The 22,808-nt window shown below is 43.9% G+C and overlaps 1 protein-coding gene across 5 annotated transcripts in view; it reads left to right on the forward strand.

The window, feature by feature from the left end:
• PXK (PX domain containing serine/threonine kinase like) overlaps positions 1-22,808 on the forward strand; it is a 1,650,359-nt gene that overhangs the window by 1,168,628 nt on the left and 458,923 nt on the right. For all 5 annotated transcript variants that reach the window (XM_044078801.1, XM_044078798.1, XM_044078800.1 and 2 more), the window contains exon 15: positions 14,695-14,781. In XM_044078801.1, coding sequence (XP_043934736.1) covers positions 14,695-14,781 — 87 coding nt within the window. The remainder of the gene's footprint in view (positions 1-14,694; positions 14,782-22,808) is intronic.

Here is a 22,808-nt window from a genome sequence, read left to right on the forward strand (position 1 = left end):
GTTGTCTGTTTCTATGAGGCCCTTTTGGAGGATGCTTGTGTCAGCTGGAGAGTCAATTATGGCACCTAGTTTGCAGTCATCTGCAAACTTGGTCAGCCACAGTCCTTCCGTGTTGGCCTGTACCTCCGAGAAATATATACCAAACAAGAGAGGTCCCAGGACTGAGCCTTGTGGGATGCCACTTGTAACTGGTTTGGAGTCTGACATGGCTCCAGCAATTCTAACCATGTGGGTTCTGTCCTTGAGCCAGTTTGCAACCCATCTAGTGATATAGGGGTTTATATTTAAGCTGGTGAGCTTATCTGTAATGCCCGAGTGGGGTATTGTATCGAAGGCTTTTGCGAGGTCCAGGTAGGCTGTGTGGACCACCTTCCCCTCGTCAATGGCCTTGGTGACTGTTTCAAAGAAATCAACCAGGTTTAAGAGGCAAGATCTGCCTTAACAAAGCCGAACTGGGTAGGATCCAGTGTCTGTAGGTCCCCAATATCTTTATTTATGAGGTCCATGATGATCCTTTCCATAGCTTTGCAGACCAAGCTAGACAGGCTTATGAGGCGATAGTTTCCAGGATCCGTTGAGGCACCACCTTTGTGGAGAGGGACCACTGTTTCTGTATGCCACTCTTTGGGTACATATCCTGTAGTAAGGCTGAGATTGAACAGTAGTTTTATGTTTGGGTTTAGCTCTTCTTGGAGTTCATGTAGGACGTAGCCCGGGACACCGTCTGGTCCCATTGATGCTGTGTTTTTTGCTTTGGAGAGGGCAGCTCTTACCTGAGCATCTGAGATGTAAGGGGGGCAGCACTCTGCTGGGATAGATATTTGCCCTTTTGGTGTGGGGGGGAGGAGTTTGCGCTGAACCTGTCAGCTAGGATGTTGGCAATGTCTGTGGGTTCGGTGTATTTTTTGTCATTTTGGACTAATTCTGAGCATATCTGGGAATTCCCACCCAGGTTCCTAACATAACTAAAGAAAGCCTTGTGATTATCCTTAGTGTCCTGTGCAATTTTTATCTTGCAGCTGGCCTTAGACGATTTTATGAGTGCCCGTAGATTTTTGCTAATACTGATCAGAGATGCCTTCCCTTTTTTGGGATTTTGCTCTATCATGTAGTAGCTTCCTCCTTCTATTGTATAGTTTGTTTATGGCTGGGGTCCACCAGACAAGGACGTCTGCCTTTGGAGGATTGGGACTTGGTTTTATTTGGGATTGCATGATCCATGCATTCCTGAAGGTGTTCATAGAATGCGTTTATAAAGGATTCTGCGGTCTGGGCCATATTTTCCACAGGCCTGGGGGCTTTGAAGGATACTATCTCGGTTTTGAGGAGTGTGAAATTTGCTTTAGAGAAGTTTTTCACTGTGGTTTTCAGGGCAGGTTGTGGAGTCGGGATGTGAATATCCAGTGAGATTAGTTTATGGTTTGATCTTACCAGTGAGGGATACACTTCTGGTCTGGAGCATAGAGTCCCCATGTTGGTGATGATCAGGTCCAGTATGTTTTCCCCTCTTGTGGGAGTGGTAACAAGTTGTTCCATAGCATTTGAGTTTATAAATTCTAGGAACCTTTGGGCTAGGGTGTTGGAGCTAGAGTAATGCTCCCATTCTATGTTTGGGTAGTTGAAGTCACCCAATATAATGGTGTTTGGAGAGACCTTCATATTTTCCAGTGTTCTCAGGAAGGCCGAGTGGGGTTCCTGGGTTTGGGAGGGTGGTCTGTAGCAGGCTATAAACTGGAAGGCAGTTTTACCCACTGTTAGTTGCACATGGATAGTCTCTGATGCTTCGTGCTATGCCACCAACCTGGAGGTGTGGGTATCTTTGATGAATATTGATACTCCCCCTCCGTTTCTGGTTTGGTCCAAGTTTTGGGGCTGAAAAGCATGGTATGAGGTATAACCTGTTAGTGCTGGGGTGCTCTCGGAAGCCTTGAACCAGGTTTCTGTTACTGCACAGATATCGATGTTCTCCATGCTAAAGAGAGTTTCCAGTGCATGCATCTTGAGGGTTAGACTTCTGGCATTGAGTAGCATTACTCTTAGTTTCTTATCCCTTGTGATACCTATGGAGGTGGGTTTGTCTTTTGAGCCTTGCCTAAAAAAGGCACTATGGGGGTAGCAAGAGCCGTTGCCAATAAGCATTGTGGCTTGTCGAGCATGTCATCCCAGGCTGACAGGCATTGGATCCCCTTTGAATGACACCGATACGTAAGCCAATTGTTGAAATTGATCATCTTGTCTTCATATTGTGGCATCGTTCTTGGTGAGGGTAAGACACTACTCAAGGTCAGGGTCGTACCGGCCTGGGCTACATGCTCAGAGAGCTCCTCTATGTCTCTTTTCATGTAGTCCAGGGAGGTACGTCTGAGGTCATTCACACCAGCATGGACAATGACTGAATCATATTTGTACTTGCCTTGGAGTGACCTGAGTGCTTGTGTTATGTGGCGGATCCTAGCGCCCGACAGGCAGCTCACCATGACCTTCTCCTTGTTCAGCCTGGTGAGCGGGACGTCAGTGTGCCTGACAATAGAGTCACCTATTACAAGTGTATCAGGTGTGTTGTTTAGCCTTAAGGGCTGTGACTGTTCTGCACACTGGCTTTGTGAGCTATGTGTTGCACGTGTTTTGTTTTGGGGTAGCAGTTGCTTGGGTGTCTGCTTTGGAGGTCTCTGCTGCTTAGGCAGATTTTTATTTAGAGCCTCAGTATGTTTTTGTGTGTTTATGTGTTTGGTTTGCTGTCGTGGTAGGTCTATGTGAGACTGGAATTGTAGTGAGTGTGGTTTCCTTCTCCTCCTGACTGGTTTCGCCAGTACTGAGTTGAGAGAGCTTAGCCTCCAGTATGGCTATATGGTTGCATCTCTCACATGTGTTGGAATTTGTTGGGAGGAGGAGAGGGTTGTCTGTGTACATGAGACAGTTGTAACATTGCCTCAAGATTCCCAGATTCACCAGCTGGATCGGAGAGGAGATTGACAATTGACCTTTGGACATGCTAGAATAGTATTGGGAATTCCTTTATAATTGAAAAAAAAAAGGGCCAATGGGGAACGAGGTACTCAAGGGGAGTTTGTGAGGGTGTAGTGCTTTTAATATTTTAGTGCTGACTTATATAATTGCTTTAGTGAGCAAGTGCCAGGTAACTTAAATGCAATGTGTTACAGGTAACTTAAATGCAAAAGCAACAAACAGTAACTTTCTTTCAAGTGAAACAAGGAAATAAGTACAGTAAGCAATGCAGATATCACTAGGGATCCACAGAAGCGCTGAAAAGCCACGTTTTAGATGGAATTAGCTTTTCAGGGAAATAACAAGCAAACAAACAACAAGCATACAAATAAAGCTAGATTCAGCAGGCCTGGATCTAGTCTATGCTACAGAAAACAAGGTGTACCAATTTCAGTAAGAAGCAGTTCAAATATGCAGGCACTATAAGCCTTTAACCAGAAATTCCCAGCTCAGAAGGGCAGAGTCCAGCCTCTCCTCCCACAAGAGTGCAGACCACAAACCCTTTTAATGTAAAATAACTGGCCTGAAGCCCAAGTGCTTAAACCAGAATTAATACATTTTTAGAATAACAGACACTGAGCCCTCAATCAGCAGTCCTCAACTTAGAAGGATGTAAGCTACCTGTCCTGCCACCACAGTGCAGGCCACAAACCTTCCTAATGTAAAACAACTGGTCTGAAGCCCAAGTGCTTAATCCAAAAGACTTAGAATGATAGCTACACTTTAATCAAGTTACTACCAAGCAGTAATAAATACAATTGAATACTTTAAAGAATGCCTGGATTAGTGCTCAAGTTATACAAACAAAGCTAGATTCAGCAGGCCTGGATCTAGTCTATGCTACAGCAAACAAGGTGTACCAATTTCAGTAAGAAGCAGTTTAGATATGCAGGCACTATAAGCCTTTAACCAGAAATTCCCAGCTAGAAGGGCAGAGTCCAGCCTCTCCTCCCACAAGAGTGCAGACCACGAACCCTGTTAATGTAAAATAACTGGCCTGAAGCCCAAGTGCTTAAAACAGAATTAATACACTTTTAGAATAACAGACACTGAGCCCTCAATCAGCAGTTCCCAACTTAGAAGGATGTAAGCTACCTGTCCTGCCACCACAGTGCAGACCACAAACCTTCCTAATGTAAAACAACTGGTCTGAAGCCCAAGTGCTTAAACTAAAAGGCTTAGAATGAGTTACACCAAGCAGTAATAAATACAATTGAGTACTTTTAAGATAATGCAAAAGCAAAATAATGTAGGAAGAAACACAAATACAGTAAAAGCAGATATTAATTTTTTTTTTTTTTTTTTTTTTTTTGTGAGTGAGCAAATGAGATGGGCCCAGGAGTTACAGGACAGAAACAAGTGCAAATGCAGGCCTTCAAATCAGAAAGTTGAGAGAGATGGAAGACCGCCCAAACGGCCAATAACTACAAATTCTGGGCCAGAACCACTCCTTATGTGGTAGACAGGTTACCTAGTGCTTACCACTCCCACTGATAAGCTAGAAGGCTTCCCTCCAACACAGAAAGGCTTGGGGGCTCAGAAGCTTACAAATATTCCTGGATACAGCAAATCTGTATCTGGAACACTAATTACAGGAAAGGTAGGAAACAGGCTTACAATTTTTTTTTCTCCATTAAAATTCACACCTCAGCCATTTCAGCTCATTATAACACAGAACCTCCCCACTTCTCTCATCCTCTGCTCAAGCAGTACCTCCGAGGGGCCAAAAACTTGAGACCACCCAGGAGAGCTCCGACCCCTGCTTGGGACCTTAACTTTGTATTGGAGAAACTCACTCTATCGCCTTTCGAGCCAGCTGCTACTGCAGACTTAAAATTTCTTTCTTGGAAAACAGCTTTCCTTTTAGCTATCACTTCAGCTAGAAGGATATCTGAATTACAGGCCCTTATGGCAGTGGAGCCTTTCATCATCTTTCATGCGGACAGGGTGTCACTCAAGACCAATCCATCCTTTATGCCCAAAGTGGTATCCAGTGTGGCTCTTAATCAGTCCATACATTTGATAACCTTCTTTCCCAATCCACAGAACAAAAGGAAATGGATTCTGAATTCCTTGGATGTGCACAGACAACTTAGAGTCTACTTGGACAGGACTAAACCTCGAAGAAAATCTGAATAACTGCTGGTAGCATTTGCTGCAGGAGCAGAGGTGAAGGCTATTTCAAAACAAACCATTTCTAAATGGATAAGCCATTGCATTAATTTCTGCTATAAGCACCATGGAAAACCTATCCCCCAGGGGGTCATATCTCACTCCACCAGGGCTACATCTACTTCTGCAGCCTTCCACAGAGGTGTTCCTATGAGGGACATCCTAGAAGCTGCTACCTGGAGTTCTGTGCATACTTTCACCAAGCATTATCATTTGCCAATTTTCTCTAAATCCAGAGCTGGCTTTGCAACTTCTGTCTTGCAGGGCCTTATAGCTGGCCCTAATGCTATATAAACTCCTCCTCCCAACCATAGCTTTGAGAATCTACCCAAATATAATGACTACAGCAGTGAAATACGAAGAACATAGTACAGTTGTGTACACTTACCATAAATGTAGATGTTCAAGTGTATTCACTGTTGCAGTCCTGGTTACCCTCCCTCCAGCTCCCTAACTGCTTCTGGCCATACCTCTCCTTTCCTTTACTATGCTTAAAAGCCTTTTTGGTGTATTTGCTTTTTGTTGGAGGTATACCTTTGTGTTTTTATGTTTATTTGCTCCCCATTAGGGGGGCACCTGACATCTGGGGCAAGAAAAACTGATGTAATGGCGTCGGCTGCATGTTTTATACCCCTGACAACCTGACATCATGGAAGAAGGGACAGCAACTGATGCAGGACCCAAGACTTTGTTAATCAGGCCGACTGAGGGCAACCAGCAAGCAGATTACCCAAATGTAATGACTGCAACAGTGAATACACTCGAACATCTACATTTATGGTAAGTGTACACAACTGTACTTTTGAGGTAATACTGTATCTCACTTCCTTCAGAGGGTAGTTCCTTTCCGAATTCTAGTGTTTCTAATCTTTTACAAGTATCTAAACATGCTTTGAGGTGTCTGTATGACTGCAGATAACATGCCTAAGACCACTGCTACTGCTTTCATTTTGAAGTAGTAGCTTCAAGTTTTGAAGAGGTATACTTGGGTACATAAATATTTGCTGATAAAGTAAAATCTGAGATTTTAAACTCTACTTTAGAGCATGAGGTTTTGTTTGACTGTTCTACTCAGTTCTGCAAAATTTTGACAATAGAGACAAAAGTTAATTCAGGGAGTGTTTGATTTTTCAAGCCCCCCCCCCCTTTACAAATCTCCAGGATCCTCTTTTCTTTTAATAAGCAAAATAAGCTTTCCCTGCTACCGTAAGACAAATTGGGAGCAAAAAAGAGATGGTAGGAAGAAAGCAAGAAGAAAGGACATTTTCAAAAAAAAAGAGGGGGGGGGCAGTCTAAAGCTTCATAATGACTGTGCCAGCATTCTGTTCCCATTCCCCATCCCTTCTGCCCTTGTTTCTCTAAATCTATCTCAGAAACTGTCTCTTTACATTCTTCTTTGGCAACAGAATGTTTCAAACTCGTGGGTGTTAAAAGTAGTTCAGGAGGTTTAAAGTTGGCACTTAGTACAAATACTGCCTTTCAAGGGAATTCCAACCCTTCTTGCAAATCAAACAGATTTTTTTTCCTCACGTTCTTCGACATTTACTCATCCTAGAAGTCATAGAGCCAGTGCCTTCAGATCAAATGGACAAAAGTTTCTATTTTAGAATATTTGTGGTCCCAGAGAGGGTGCTTTCTTGGAGACCAGTTCTAGCTCGCTCTTTCTAAATCTGTATGCACCAACATTCAAAATGCTGACTCTTCAGTTACCTTTCATTCTTCCTTTGAGTGTCTTAGTAACTTTAGAGGTAAAGGATGCTTATCAGCACATCCCTATAGCCACAGGCGTCAAGAAATTTCTTAGATTCTCTGTGTTATCAGTTCTTTGCATTACACTTAGGGTTTTCTACAGCTCCAAAGGTGTTACAAAGTGTCTAGCTGAAGTGATAGCTCAGTGCAGACTGTGTCGTATTCACATATTTCCTTACATAGACAATTTATTTGTCTTTGTGAGTCTTTTCCAAGATGTCAGGCATCCTTAATATGGATTTCATGTCTTCTTACCAGTTTAGGATTCTAAATAAAGTACAAAAATTAGCATTAATTCTGTCACACATGCATAGGTGTCAACCTCTTAAGAGACCAGTGTGGAAGTCCAATCTTAGCAACGTGTGACAAACATTCAAAATGCGGAACACCATATTTGCATACTGCATGAACACGTACAATTTCCATGGGGCCTGGTTGGATTGGGCTTTCTGACAAAATCATGAAATTGATTTTTTTTTTAATCCCATTCATTACCAACAAATGTCTAGTACACAGAAAACTATACTGCATGACCAGTCTACTAGTGGCAACAATAATTTGATAAGCAACTTATAATTTTCTATTATTTTTGTCACTCGAGTTATAAAAAAAAAATAGTCTCACTCCGTGACTGAGTAACCACTTACCTCTAGAATTAAATGAGGAAAGCAGCTGAATCCCCACCATTAGTTCACAGCCCCCTTAAATGCTGTACAGAATGCTTTCAGGCAGAATCAGGACAAACCTAAAGGGAAAAAAAATGAAACGGTATCAAGTAGACTACCACCACGAGAATCCAACAAAGGGTAACTCTAGTGTCTAGAGTTCATGGTTTCTGTTTCTCATGATTCCTATCGCCAGGTTATACAAGAGAAACATCATTGGTTTGTAAAGAACACATGGCCCAACATCTTCATCCTCTGGAATTTCAAGTTCTGATTTGGGGCTTTGTCAAAAGGAACTGTACTGATGGAGAGAACAAATGGCTCTAAATCCAGTTCTTCTCTCAGATCAACTGTTTATTTCTTATAATGGGACAAAGAAGTAACAACCCATGTCAAAACAGACTGTTTCAAGGTGGTTGCCCTCAGCTATTGCCCTTTGTAATAACCACCATGTTAAATCTGTTCCAGGCAGTGTAAAGGTACAGTCTACTAGTGCCTTGCCATGTATGATGGCATTCTAAAGGCAGCATTTTGGTCCTCTGTCAGTACTTTTACACATCACAAGTTGTATTCTTCTCCAAGGTACATGACTGGAATTTCTAGGACAATTCTCCAGTGGCTGCTGAGTACTCATCCTTCCTTCTCCCAGGTTGGATGTGTTTTTTTAACCAAACCATATAGCCAAACAACTACTGCAGCAGTAAGAATAATTTACATAATGTAACTGTGTAAGTTGCACTTACCATAGTAATAGTCGTTCATATTCCTCACTGCTGCAGTAGCCTAACCTACCTGCCACCCTCTTACTTCTGCATATAGTCAGTTGTGCGAATATTAAGTTATTGTTTTCTTTTTGTATCTTATAGAGGTTCAGGATGTGTACACACTTCTGTCTGTACAGGCAAGAAAGTTTTGAAGATTGCTTCACTTTGACTGCTGATTTTCTTCCACTGTGCTCTGTCTGATCAGCAGTCCAAGTGAAGGGAGCCGGAGCTTTGTGAAGCTGGCCAGTTGTATCCTGGGCCGGCTACAAACCCATATAGTCAAAAGGCTACTGCAGTAGTGAGGAATTCTAACATCTACTGTTATGGTAAGTGCAAATTACCCAACTGTACTTTGCTCATGTCTTGTGTAATATTTTTTTGTGTTGAATTTTTTATAACTTGCAACAAAGTCATTGCTAAAAGTGGGTCTGCAAGTCCAATTTGTCTGTCCTAACTAAATAATTGTACAGTGGCTATTCTAATTAATATGGTGGAACCTTGTGGAAGGGTTTTTTTTGTGGTTTCACTGCTGTCTTTGACATGATCATTCTGGTAGTTCTGTATTGTAATAGGCAGAACAGTATAACAACAGTACAGTTTTGTACCTACCATAAATGTAGATGTTCGAGTGTATACCCTGCTGCAGTCATCACACTTGGGTTTTCCTGTCATCAGGCGGTCCCGCAGTCGGCCTGAATTCCAAAGTCTTGGTCCGGTGTCGGTTGCTGTCGCTTCTTCCCTGACATCAGTGCGCCAGGGGTATATAAGAGGCATCCCATGCCATTTTCTTCAGTTTTTCTTGCCCCAGATGTCAGGTGCCCCCCCCCCCAAAAGGTGGTCAGTAGGTAGTACCAATAATAAAAGATTTAGCACAAACAAAATATCCCTCCAGCTATAAGCAAATACACCACAAAGGTTGTAACAGATTTTAAGGTATTGAAAGGTTTTAGTTAGGTCAGAGGGGATGGAGGGAGGGTACCCTGGACTGCAGCAGGGTATACACTTGAAAATCTACATTTATGGTAGGTACAAAACTGTACTATGTTCATTGTGTTACCCTGCTGCAGTCATCACACTTGGATAGAATCCCAAAGCTAAGGATGGGAGGAGGAGGCTAGAAGGCCCTGCAAAACTGCAGTGGCGAAGCCAGCTCTAGTCTTAGAGTAAAGTGGTAAGTGATAATGTTTGGTGAAGGTGTGTACTGAACTCCAAGTTGCAGCTTCCAGAATATCCTTTGTTGGCACCCCCCCTGAGGAAGGCTGTAGATGTAGCTGCTGCCCTGGTAGAGTGGGGTCTTATGCTAGCAGGAACTGGTTTTCCATAGTGGGTGTAGCAAAAATGTATGCAATGTCCTATCCATTTGGAAATGGTCTGTTTTGAGATATCCTTTCCTTGTGATGCTGTAGCATAGGATACAAAAAGCTGGTCAGATTTTCTGAAAACCTTAGTTTTATCCAAGTAGTAACGTAGCTGCCTGTGAATGTCCAAGGAATGCAGGAGTCTTTCTCCTTTGTTCTGTGGATTTGGAAAGAAGGTGGGTAAATGGATGGTTTGATTTAGAGCCACACTGGATACCACCTTAGGCATAAAGGAGGGGTTAGTTCGTAGAGAAACTCTGTCTTGATGAAAAATGAGGAAAGGCTCTACTGCCATTAGTGCCTGAAGCTCTGAGACTCTTCTTGCTGAAGTAATTGCTAGCAGCAGGGCAGTCTTCCATGATATAAACTTTAAGTCAGCTGAGAAAGCTGGCTCAAAAGGAGGTAGCATAAATTTTTCCAGAACAAAACTGAGGTCCCATGTAGGTGTTGGTGCTCTCCTGGGAGGCCTAATGTTTTGGCCCCTCTGAGAAACTGCCTTAGGAGTGGATGTGAAAATAAGGGAGGATCCGTGTTGTAGTGAGCTGAAATAGCTGAGGCGTGGATTTTAATAGATGAAAAAGAAAGCCCTTTGTGTAACATCTCAGTTAAATATTGCAGAATCTGAGGTATGTCCGGCTGAAGGGTATTTTGGCCTTTAGCTTGGTTCCAGGCGCAAAACCTTCTCCATTTGTCTGAGTAGGCTTTCCTGGTGCTGGGCCTCCTGGCCTCCAGAATAACATCCATAGCAGCTTGTGAAAGAGGAGCTTGCTGGTTGCTTAGGTGATTTGCCATGCAGCCAAGTTTAAGGTTCTGAGCTGGCTGTGTAGAACCTGACTGTCTTGCTGTGTGAGCAGATGAGTGATTTGTGGTAAAATCCGTGGTGGGCCCTGGGTCATATTCCTTAACAGTAGGTACCAGTGCTGGCGTGGCCAGTCTGGGGCAATGGGTATCATTCGGGGTCTCCCCATCCTGACTTTCAGCAGCACCTTTGTGAGAAGGGGTAATGGAGGGAAGGCATATACTGTCAGCATTTTCCAACTGAATGAGAGTGTGTCCACTTTCCAAGCTTGATGGTGAAATGTCCTTGTGTAAAATTTTGTTAGCTGATAGTTTTGGGGGCTGGCATACAGGTCTATGTCTGGGAGCCCCCATTTTTGAGTTATCATTGCAAATACTTGTGGATCCAGTTTTCACTCATGGGGATCCATGATGTTTCTGCTTAGGTCGTCTGCCAATGTGTTCTTTTTTCCTGGCAGGAATTGAGCTTGTAATTGAACTTGGTAAACCAGTGCTGTGTTCCACAAGGTCATTGCTTGCCTGCATAGAGGGTAGGAGTGTGTATCCCCTTGTTTGTTTATGTACCACATTACTGTGGTATTGTCTGTCCTTATGATAAGCTGTCCTGGATGTAAGAGGTCCTTGAAGGCTGTCAGAGCATTTTGTACAGCTAGCATTTCTTTTTGATTGATGTGCAGATTCCTTTGATCTGCAGTCCATATGCCTTGAACGCACCATCCTGCCATGTGTGCCCCCCAGGCATAGTCCGATGCATCTGTTGTCATAGTTTGCCTGGCTGGGGTAAGGTGAAAGGCTGACCCTTGTTGAGGTGACATGCCTGTGACCACCATAGAAACTCCTGTTGAAGGCAGGGAATGAAAGGTATCATTGTTTCCAAGCTGTGGCTGTGTTGAGTCCATATGCTTTTTAGGTACCATTGTAATTTCCTCATATGCAGTTTTGCAAATGGTATTAGTAGTATGCAAGATGCCATGAAGCCCAAGGCCTGCAGAATTTTTCTTGTAGGGAGTTGGGTCTTTGTTGCCATTGTTCTGAAGTATTGAGTTAATTGTAGTTGTTTGTCTGGCGTCAGATAAGCCATCTGGGCTGTTGTATTCAAGCTGGCACCCAGGAATGTCATATTTTGTGAGGGCACTAGTTTTGATTTCTTTTCGTTTACTGTACCCTAGGCAACTTAGAAGGTGTTTTACAAAAGCCAGGTGTTGTAACAGAATGTCCTTTCTTTCTGCTTGGATGAGGAAGTCGTCCAGGTATGGGTATATTTGAATTCCTCTTTGTCTGCAGTATGCAATTACTGGTGCCAGGCATTTTGTGAAGACCCTGGGCGCAGTAGATAAGCCAAAGGGCAGTGCAGAGAATTGGTAATGGGTTGAACCTGCAATGAAATGGAGGTATCTTCTGCAATTTTGTCTGATAGGGACATGCAGGTATGCCTCCTTGAGGTCCAATGTTACTAGCCAAGCTTTCTTGCTCAACATGGGAAGAAGCTGCTGTAGTGTTAGCATCTTGAATTTGGGTACTTGCAAGAAGGTGTTTAGAATTGGAAGGTCCAGAGTGGGTCTCCAAGCATTGTCCTTTCTGGGGACTAGAAAGAGCCTCGAGTAAAATCCTTGGCCTTGCTCCTGTGTAGGTACCAGTTGAACGGCTCTCATGTCCATGAGAGCTGTAATTTGTTTTTGTGCCTGTGCCCATTGATTTTGTGGCAGGTTTGACATTCCTTTTATCCTTGGCAAGGTGTGGAAATAGAATCTGTATCCTTGTGAGATAATGTTTAGGACCCATTTGTCCTTTGTGACGATGTGCTAGTTGTCTGCAAAAAGTGCTAATTTTCCTCCAAGGGAGCTGCCAAGAGAGTTTTGCTTGGCAGTTTGAGGTTTAAGTCATTGTGTTTGTCTTCTAGTAGTTTGGGGCCTGTCTTCTCCTCCCTTCTGTGTTGCAGTGCCCCATTGGCGAGGTTTGTAAGGGATTTGTGCTTGTCCTCTGCCCCTTGGGCGCCTGTATTTACCCCTCTGTGGTCTGTCAGAAGCTGGAAAGGACCAATTTTTTGTTGGCCAATTTCTGCTGAAGCGTGGGGGCTGTACCTGTAAGAACTCTCTGACCGTCTGCATAGATTTTGCCTTATCCTCCATTTTCTTTAAAACCTCCTCTGCTTTAACCTCCAAATAAGACATCCTGCTGTAAGGGTGCATCTAATAACTTTGCTTTAACATGATCAGGCAGAGATTGTTCCTTTAACCAAGCATGCCTATGTATAACAGACCCAGTAACAGCTGCTCTAGAGGAAGCTTCCAAGGCATCAAAACCACATTGTAAAGTATGTTTGCCCACCTGTTCAGCTGCATGCAACAGATCCTGCATTTCCTTGAATTCAGACTGTTGAGGGTGCGTGCCCATCTTTTGTTTTATTTGAGACATTAGGAATTGCTGGTATTTAAGCATGTGAAATTGACAATTTAGTGCTCTCATAGCTAGAGTAGCTGAGGTGTAAACCTTCTTCCCCCACCTATCTAGTGCTCTGGAGTCCCTTTCAGAGGGTACAGGATTTTTAGCCATAGAAGCCTTAGCCCCTTTGGGACCCTGGGAGATTGTCTGTGGATCTGCAACAGGGCTTTTGTATAGGAATTTGTGTGAGTCAGGCACTCTATAGTATCTATCTGGTTTGGCTGGAGCAGGAGGCAGAGAATCTGGATTTAGACTAGATTTTAAGAAAACATCATTCACAATGTCTAAAACTGGGGGGATAGCAAGTGGTCTGTGCTGGGGAAGTAAAAGAAACTCTCGGAGCCTTTTCTTTGAGTCAGAGTAGTCCTGACCTTCCCAGTGGAAATGTTCCCTCATGGTATGTAAGGTTTCCCCAAAGGAATAGTCTTCAGGGGGAGAAGCTGAGGGAATGGAGTCTTCAGCATCAGAATCTTCATAAGAGGGAAAGGAGTAATCCTGTTCCTCAGAGGAGCCTGAGGAAACAGACACTTGATCAGAGGAGGCATAATCCTCCTCTTGTCTAGCCCTTTTGTCCAGGGGGGGGGGGGGTTGGGAACCCCTGATTAAAGAAATCAAATCTTCAGCCATTTTAAGCATCTGTTTCTTAGGCATGGGACCTTGAACTGGAGACTGAATTGTAGTCTTTTTTGGTTTTAGAGGAGTCTTAAGCTTAGCATAAGATTTTATGGTGAGAGTAGTCGGTCTGAAGACACCTTCAGAAACCGAAGGTGTTTCTACAGCACTGGCTTCTCCTTCTGCAATGTCGTCGGTAAGGCCTAAAGAAAATGGCTGCGTCGGCCTAGAACTCTCTGCTGGAGAATCCAAAGCGGCCTGGGGATCCAATTCAGCAGTAGCCAGGGGCTGCGTAGGCGCCTCACTGAAAACTGGAGAACCCGCGACCGGCCCAGCCGAGGCTTCAGAGTCTGGCTTGGATCTAGGCTGCCTGTCTTTATCTTTTCATTTTTTATGCACGCCGGTAGTCGGTTGCTCCAACGGCATAGTGTAATTAAATTTCCTACCGAAGTAGTGTCATGCGAAATCAAAGCGTCGCTTTATAGTTCACTTATTGAACCTAGCACAAAACCGACAACCAGTGACGTCGTGGTCTGGGCCTAGGCAAGGTATACAAAAAGAATGAAAGTCCTTATGAGGTATTTGCTTCCCACAAGAAATGCAATTGTTAACTTTTTCTGACATCGGACTGAGGCAAGAAAAGGTTCCCCAATGGGGTACTTAGCTTAGAAGACTTCAGACTGAAACTCGATTCGAAAATCTCAGGTGACAGCCGACCTGCACTTGTGAACTGCTTCTGCTTCGGGCACCGTGCGGCAAAAAAGGCTGAAGAAAATGGCGTTGGATGCCTCTTATATACCCCTGGCACACTGACGTCAGGGAAGAAGCGACAGCAACCGACGCCAGACCAAGACTTTGGAATTCAGGCCGACTGCGGGACCGTCTGACGATAACCCAAGTGTGATGACTGCAGCAGGGTAACACGATGAACATCTTCATGACATAGCAGATAAAATCTGTGAGACATCAGTAGGCAACAGCATTTTGCCATGCAGTGTGTGCTTATTACTTACCTTGAGTTTGGGAGTTGTAACAACTGATAGATGATCTTGTTTCTTAACTAATTTAAATCTAAAACGTTTTTTTTACTTCTTGATGGTAATTTTAATCTCTTTTTTGTTGCACAAGATTTATCATCATAAAAGGTTTACAAAAGCTCAGTCCCATCATTGTTCCGAAGAAGAAAAGAAAAAAAGAAAAATTTTAGCACGAAAGGTAAAATGCTTTAAACATTTGACTTCACTATATTACATTTATTGAAATGATAAAAATTGGCTTAGCATTTTTGTGTTATTTTTTTCTGCTGAATTTACACTTATTTTGCCGTATTATTTTATAGGCTTTCTTTGCCAACACCAGCTACTTGACTGTCTGTTACTTATCCATTTCAATCAGGTAGAGTAGACAAGAGAAGAACCAGCCAACATGTATTTAATTCTATGTATTGGGATTCTTAAATGTGCTGATAAGCATCCGGTTCTAGATCTTACTTTGTGGAGAACTTCTAGAGCAGTACAACAGATGGCTTCAACGTGCACTGCAGTCATATTTAACATGTTCTTTTTGCTATTTGAATGTTCTTTTGACTAAATGTCTGTCTTATACAGCTGGCATGTGTCACATATGAAAGCAGTGCTACCCAATGCCATCCTCTCTTCTTTCCTTCAAAATCATTGGTTATTTGACTGCATTTTACCTTCGTGAACACTTTGCTGGTAATTTTCACCTACTTTCAGTCAGTAACTTTTCAAATGCTTTGTTTACTTACAGTGAGGATACACTTGTAAGGCTATTTTGTTTGCGATAAGGTGTAACATCACTGACGTCTGAGTTACTGCTAATGGAAGGCCACTTGCCCCTTTTTGCTCAGTGTTTTTTTTTTTCTTTTCTCTCTCTCTCTTTTGTCTTGAAAAGTCTGCATAATCTGTTTTATTAGATCTTCTGCAGTAGATAACTGTTTGGCTTTCCCTTTCTGAGATACAAATATTGTTACACTTCTTATTTTCATGTTGTTGGAGACATGTATAAGGAAGGCTGTGTACATCTCCTGTACTCTTCAGTTATTTTCTGTTGCTCAAGGCAGATTGGATGTCAGCATTAACATTCATCATAAGAAAGTTTCCACATTCATTGCTTAAGATACTGAGACTTGCCAAGCATTACACTGATCCCTAGGTCAGCATCCAGGACCTGCACTATGAGAGAAGTGCAGAACGCAAATGAACACCGAAAAATGCTTGTGTTTCAGTATGTGAACCTGAAGAGAAAGTTACATGTAAATAAAGACTTATTTCACATCTCACAGGATGGCAGCATTTGGAGGGTAGTCATCGTGGGGATTGTAGGAAGGCCATTGCATAGTTCTGGATAGGATTTAGATCAAAAGGTAAAGATATGAATAAGGAATTTGGGTGCAGCTGGAGCATCCTCCTGGGCCATCCATGTAAAGATCTTCACTCTTTCACATGCTGCATGTTCTCTGTCAGCTAGTAAAAGAATCATCATCCAAACAACCACTCTTATATGTGAATCCAGAGGTTACAGCACCAACCCATTCACAATAAAGCATGCAAACCAACATCATAACCAAATTATTCACGATGAGTGAATGGTTGAGTCCTACAGTGAAGGCTTGATGGTTGACTATGAGCTCAGAGAGTCTTAATTTTCATCTGTGCCTGAGCTACACTAAGCCTGCCTGTTAGAGATGAGAGGGTGCTCTTAGTTTCTTCCATGCCTGGTGGGCCCAGGGGCATCTCTAAATTAGTGGAATTTCTGATGGTCAGCATTGGTGAGAAGCAGATTAGATACTGGTACAGAGCACATTTTGTATCTGTCATATTCCTTTGCCAACTCCAGCATACATTTCATCTCACATTAGAGTCTCTCTCATCATAGAGCACCTGCATGTCATTCATACATTACTTGTTTTGTTGCGTGAGGTATATCTCGTGGTCGAGATGGTAACAGAGAAGCACTCGCTACCTATAAAACTTCAGCCCAATAGCCTTCTCAGACTCCCTAAAATCAATAAACTGGAACCCCTAAAAACTCTACCCCTAGATAATGCTGTTGAACACTTCAATACAACTTTCCTAAAACTGCTGGATAATTTTGCCCCCCATAGAAACCAAAAGAATAAGAAACAAAACCACCCCCTGGCTAACAAAAAACACAAAAACCGCTATGCGGCTCAGAGACAAAACATGGGCACGTTACCAAAGAAACAAAACTCCCACCACCCTTAATGAATTCAAAACACTTCACAATAGAGTTAAAAAGCTTATCACAATTGATAAACAGAATTATTTCTCCTTACTCCAAAACAACCACAAAACCAGTCCACAAAAATTCTGGAAAGGCATCACTACCCTCCTAAAACCTGGCTCAACAGAAAACCCAAGCCTAGACCCAAATGCACAAGATATAGATCTGGCTACCCAATTCAACTCATTTTTATAGACTCTATTTCCAAACTAACCTCATCCTTCTCTAATAACACCTCACCCCCTACTTCTGCATCTTCCCTATCATCACCTCCTTCATCTCCAGCCTCCCAACTCCCACCATTCTCCCTAAAACCTATTCCTACTTCTACCATAAGAAAACTCCTTCAAAAGCTAAAACCATGCTCCAATGCCCCTGATAACATTCCATCATCCTTCCTCAACATAGCTGCCGAAGCCATTGCCTTCCCCATCAGCATCCTAATCAATCGCTCTATCCAAGAAGGTCTTGTACCAAAACTCTGGAAAAGGGCTTTCATCATTCCCCTGCAGAAAGGAGGTAATAATAACAATATTACTAACTTTCGTCCCATCGCCATCCTCTCTCCTATATCAAAACTTCTAGAGAAATGTATCCATCTTCAACTCTTTCCCTATCTCTCAGATAATAACTTACTAACTTCCACACAACACGGATTCAGCCCAGGTCACAGCACCATGACTGCCCTCCTTTCCTTCCTGGAAACTAAAGACAGAGATTCTGGCTCCACTGTATCTACCCTCTTTCTTGACCTCTCTAAGGCCTTTGATACTATCTCTCACAACCTTCTCCTAACTAAACTATCTAACATAAACCTATCCCCTTCCTCTCTCAATTGGTTCACCAGCTATCTCTCTAACAGACAACAAGCTGTCAAGTGGAAAAAAGCCATCTCCTCTTTCCTTAACACACCCACTGGTGTCCCCCAAGGTTCCATCTTGGGCCCTGTCCTTTTCAATATTTTCATAAATGATTTCTGCCACTCAGTTCCCCATGCTAAACTTATTCAATATGCAGATGATTCTACAATTATCTGTGCAGCCAGATCCATCCCCACTCTTTTAAAACTAACTCAAGATGCCTTCTCTACCACAGAACAGTGGATGAAGGACAATCATCTAGCACTCAATGCATCAAAAACCAAACTTATGGTATTTACCCCCTCAAAAACCAAAACCTTTGATAGTAAACTATTCTCCATCACCAGCCAGAATAATACCCCTCTTGAACTAGTATCTGAAACCAAACTACTAGGAGTCCAAATTGATGACCAGCTTAAATTCAAAAGCCACCTACTACTAAACATAAAAAAAAACACCAAAAACTCGGCATGCTCTACTGTAACAATCAATTCCTCACTACATCTACAAAGATCACTCTCGCTAATACATTTCTCACCCCCTCTCTCCTTTATGATGCCCCTCTCCTAACAAACCTACAATCATCTCTCAAAACTAAACTGTCCTCCTGTTATATTAAAATTGCCAAATTTGCCACAAGCCACAAATCATCTACCCATCTCTGTACAAACTCAATTGGCTAGAGCTTCTCTATCTCTCATGTACTCAGCTCACTTTTGCTCACAAACTAATTTTTCACCCTCCCTCTGTCCCTCTCTCAACTCTACCTTTAAAATGCACATGCCACAAAGACTCCTAAGATCTAATAACCAAAACCTAATAGAGCTGTACAAACCCCTTCACTCTCCAGGACAAAACCTCCTGTCCTATGCCCTTGCACGCATATGGAACTCACTTCCTCCCTCTATCCGTATCACCACCAACCTCCCTGCCTTTAAAAAATCACTGCACTCACATTTAACATCCTCATGGGAATGCTACTGCTCCCACCCCTCATAGCCTATTCCCCACCTCCTACAAGCAACTATATCATATATTACTAGACACCAAATTAAGCCAACTGTAACAACGTCTTATCATTTCACAAATCCTATAATTCCACTCAAGAAACTATATATATATACAACAGCAATGCATGCTCTTATACAAAACATAACCTAAGAATCTTTATTTCATCTGCTCATATCTTAGTTTCCTACAAACTGAAACCCAAAAATGATCATTGTTAACTGCTTAACCTTTGATGTTAAGTTGTCTATCTCGCCTTCATTCTTGCTGGATGGGTTCGGAGCCGACCTCGGCTCCGACTCGGCCACTCTAAAAGCTCGAGAGTTGGTTCCACCGGCTCGAGGCTGCCCCTATATCCCACAATGCTAGGGGTGAATTACCTCAGATCTCGTTTGCCGCTACAGCGATCGAGGTGTTTTCTACCGGCTCCAGGTCAGTTTTAATTAGATTAGTCTAATAACTGTCTAAACTTCCTGGTTACACTTCGGTTCCTTGAAAATGTCCAAGGATTCAAAGGTCTCAGGCTTCAAGAAGTGTGACTCGTGCTGTCAGAAAATGTCTCTGACAGACTGTCACACTTCTTGTGTGTACTGCCTGGGACCTTTACACCTGCAGGACTCTTGTGCTGTATGCCATGGCTTCAGCCCTAGAGTCCTGCAGGAAAAACAAACTCATACTAAGGGGTTTGCTTAAGCCTGAAGGTTCCCTATCTGCTACCTCGGGAAAACCTTCCAAGGCTTCTAAGACCTCGACTCCAGCTTCTGAGTCGAGGCCTGCAACTGCATCGGCTCCGCTGGAGCCGATGAGTCCTTCACTGCAGCTTCTGTGGTTCCTCGGCTCGATCAGACCATCAGAGCCGACATCTAGAAAGAGGTCGAGGTCACCATCCCTTGGCTCCGTTCATTCGGCTCCAGCGTCTCCTGCTGTCTGAACGGAGCCACAGATCTCACTCCTCCAGGTCATCGAGGCTCTCGGATCATGACCTCCAGAGGGTAGTGAGTTGACTTCTAAAGTCCGAGGCACTGGCCCAAATGCTTCAGAGCCCGACTCATCAGTCGATGCCTCAACCTATTCCCTAAATATTCCTCCTCCGACTCCTTTGAGCTCGGAACCGAGACTGTGTTAAGCGGAGCCGATACATTTGTCTTTGGCTCCGTCTTCTTCTTTGAAGAATCTTGGCGCGGACTTGGTGAGTGGCATCGGACCCTTGTCCGACCCCTCTCCCTCTCGGTGCTTGGCTGGTGAGTTCGGCTCCGACATCGACCTCGGAGCCATCTCTGTCGGTGCCGAGGGAGGTTCTCAGCTTCTCGGGCGGGTACCTCTGGCTCTGCCTGACAGGGGTGCATTCGAGGTCATGCGGAGTGTGTTGGAACCTTGTTCAACTCCATCGTCGGCTACGTCCGCCCCTCCCTCTTTGGTGCCTCAGGTTATGTCTACTCACTCCCTCATCCCAGACCGCAGAGAGCCAGCTCCTCAAGAATCCCCTGTGGGATCTCATCCTCTTCAGAGGCCTCCCTGAATTGGCAGGGAGCCCCTAGGAAGAGTAAGTGCAAGAGGAAGCACATAGACTCACCTGAGTCTGTCACCTCTGACACAGATTTAGAGGATTCCGAGGTTCCCCCCTTCTGAAGATGTCTCCTTTGCGGACATTCTAGAGATCCTGAAACAGAGGGGAAATTGGCCAGCCCTTAACCCTTCGGAGGATGAATCTGTGTATCTTGAGGCGTTGGCTCTCGCCCTTCCACCTCCTGGGTGTCCCCCCTTTGATCCCCTCATGCAGGTGGTGGCAAGAAAGCCTGGCTGACTCAGTGGACCCTACCCCAGGAGACCTTCTAAATTTATAACAGCACCAACTGACAAACAATTTCTAACCAAAGGTGTTACTGTGGATGCTATGGTGGTAGCTGCTGCCACCAAGAAGGAACTAGCTGATCCTTCAGTGGCTGTTCATCCCCCTAACAAAGAATCTAGGTCTATGGACAGGTATGGGAAGCGGATGTTTTCGCCAGCGACCTTTGCAATGCGCTGAACTACCTATGCCATTTCACCCGTCTTCAGAGAGACTTGATCAAGGAAGCGAGTGAGATGTTGAAGGATCCTACAGCTGCAGATTTTCAGGACAAAATGAACACCCAGATGACTACCCTGAATTCGATAGCTAACTCCTCCATGCCTCCTTTCATATGCGGCTGATGGAGCGGTAGAGCCGCAGGGACAGGTGTGCATGCCTGGATGCGACTATGCAATTTTGGACCCTTTAAAACGTCTTTCACTAATTCCCGTTTGATGGATCATCTCTTTGGTCCTCAAGTGAAAGAAACCTTGACTAGGTGGATGGCAAAACTCTGTCTGTTTCTACTCCTTCTAGACCTTACCCCAAAGGCCAGAAAAGTGGGAAAATGTGGTTCCAAACAATCACAAGGGAATTTGCCTGGGTTCCTCCAGAGGCAGAGGAGGGAACAATAATGGCAGAGGGTCCATAGAACCAGGGCAATCGAGAAACCTTTCCGATAAGCCCTTTCAGCATCCCTGAGGTGTTGCCCGACTGTCCACCTTGAGGCAGTCGGGAAGATTGTCACTGTACCCAGAAGCCTGGCTATCCCTGACTCAAGACAAGTGGGTACAGTCCATCATTTCGAAGGCTATTCCATTTCCTTCGCATTCCAAACCAATCAAAAATCCCTTCCAGATGTTCCACCTGCTCAAAGGGATCTTGCAGCTTTGGAAATTTCACAGCTGCTTGCAAAAGGTGCAATTCAGCCAGTTCCCGCTGGCCAGCAAGGATCCGGAATCTACTCCAGGTTCTTTTTAGTTCCAAAGAAAACAGGGACTGGAGACCAATTTTGGATCTCAGTATCTTGAACAAGTCGGTCAAGAAAACAAGATTTCGGATTATCACGCTACAGTCCATCCTTCCCCTATTGGGAAAGGAAAACTGGATGTGCTCTATAGACCTTCAGGATGCGTACTATCACATAAAAATGAACAGCAGAAGATTCCTCCGCTTCAGGCTGGGAACCAGTCATTTTCAATTCAGGGCCCTGCCCTTTGGTCTCACCACTGCCCCCCGGGTGTTTACCAAATGCATGGCAGTGGTAGCTTCTCACCTGAGACGTCAAGGATTCCAGGTGTTTCCATATTTGGACGACTGGCTCCTCACAGCTCCCACCAAGCATCTTCTTCTAATGGCCAGGGAATACACCTTTCGCATTTGTCAAAACTTAGGCATATCAATAAATTGCGAAAAGTCTGTTTTGTCGCCTTGTTGTACTATTACCTTCATAGGCGCAAATCTAGACACAGTCAACATGTCTGACTAACAGATCAGAGAATAACAGACATTTACAAACTGGTCTCGCTCCTCTTCAGCAGCAACAGAGTCAAAGCCAGGTTAGTTCTGAAAGTATTGGGGATTATGGCGGCTGCCATACCTCTGCTTCCATTAGCCAGATTCCACATGAGAATCCTTCAATGGATGCTCTTCACACAATGGTCATACCAGCAACTTCCGATGTCCCACACCATTATGATTACGCAAACATGCAAGAATCATCTTCTGTGGTGGATGTCTTCCCCTCAGCTCTTCTTGGGAAGACCCTTTGTTCCTTTGCTACTCTGAGGGCACATATGCCACTTGCACATAAATGTTCTAGAGATGAGAGCAGTGCTTTTAGCGTTGCAAGCCCTTCAAGACTCTCTTGGACAATATGTCTGTAGTGTGGTATATCAACAAACAAGGCGGAACCAGGTCCTATCTATGTAAGTGAGGACTGTGGTCCCTATCATGTCGAAGCACTCAGACTGTGGCAATGGGCGATTTCTTCTCAGCGGTTTCTGATAGGAAGTCCAATCAAATCGGACAAGTTGAGCAGAGCTATCCTCATGCCTCACGGTGGTCTCTGAAAGACTCTGTTATGAGAGAAATTTTTCTCAAGTGGGGTCAGCCTTGCTGCGATCTTTTTGCTACTCCCCAAAACAGCAAGTGCAGAGATTATTTCATCCTATTCCCGTTACCAGGCCAGCCCAGCAGTAGTCCAAATTTGGCCCGGGACTTCTGTATGCATTTCCTCCTTCCCACTAATCTCTCAAGTGATACAGAAAGCTATC

The sequence above is a fragment of the Protopterus annectens genome, chromosome 7.part1 (genome assembly GCF_019279795.1).
Source record: "Protopterus annectens isolate FY-2018-M chromosome 7.part1, PAN1.0, whole genome shotgun sequence".
Taxonomy (NCBI): Eukaryota; Metazoa; Chordata; order Ceratodontiformes; family Protopteridae; genus Protopterus; species Protopterus annectens.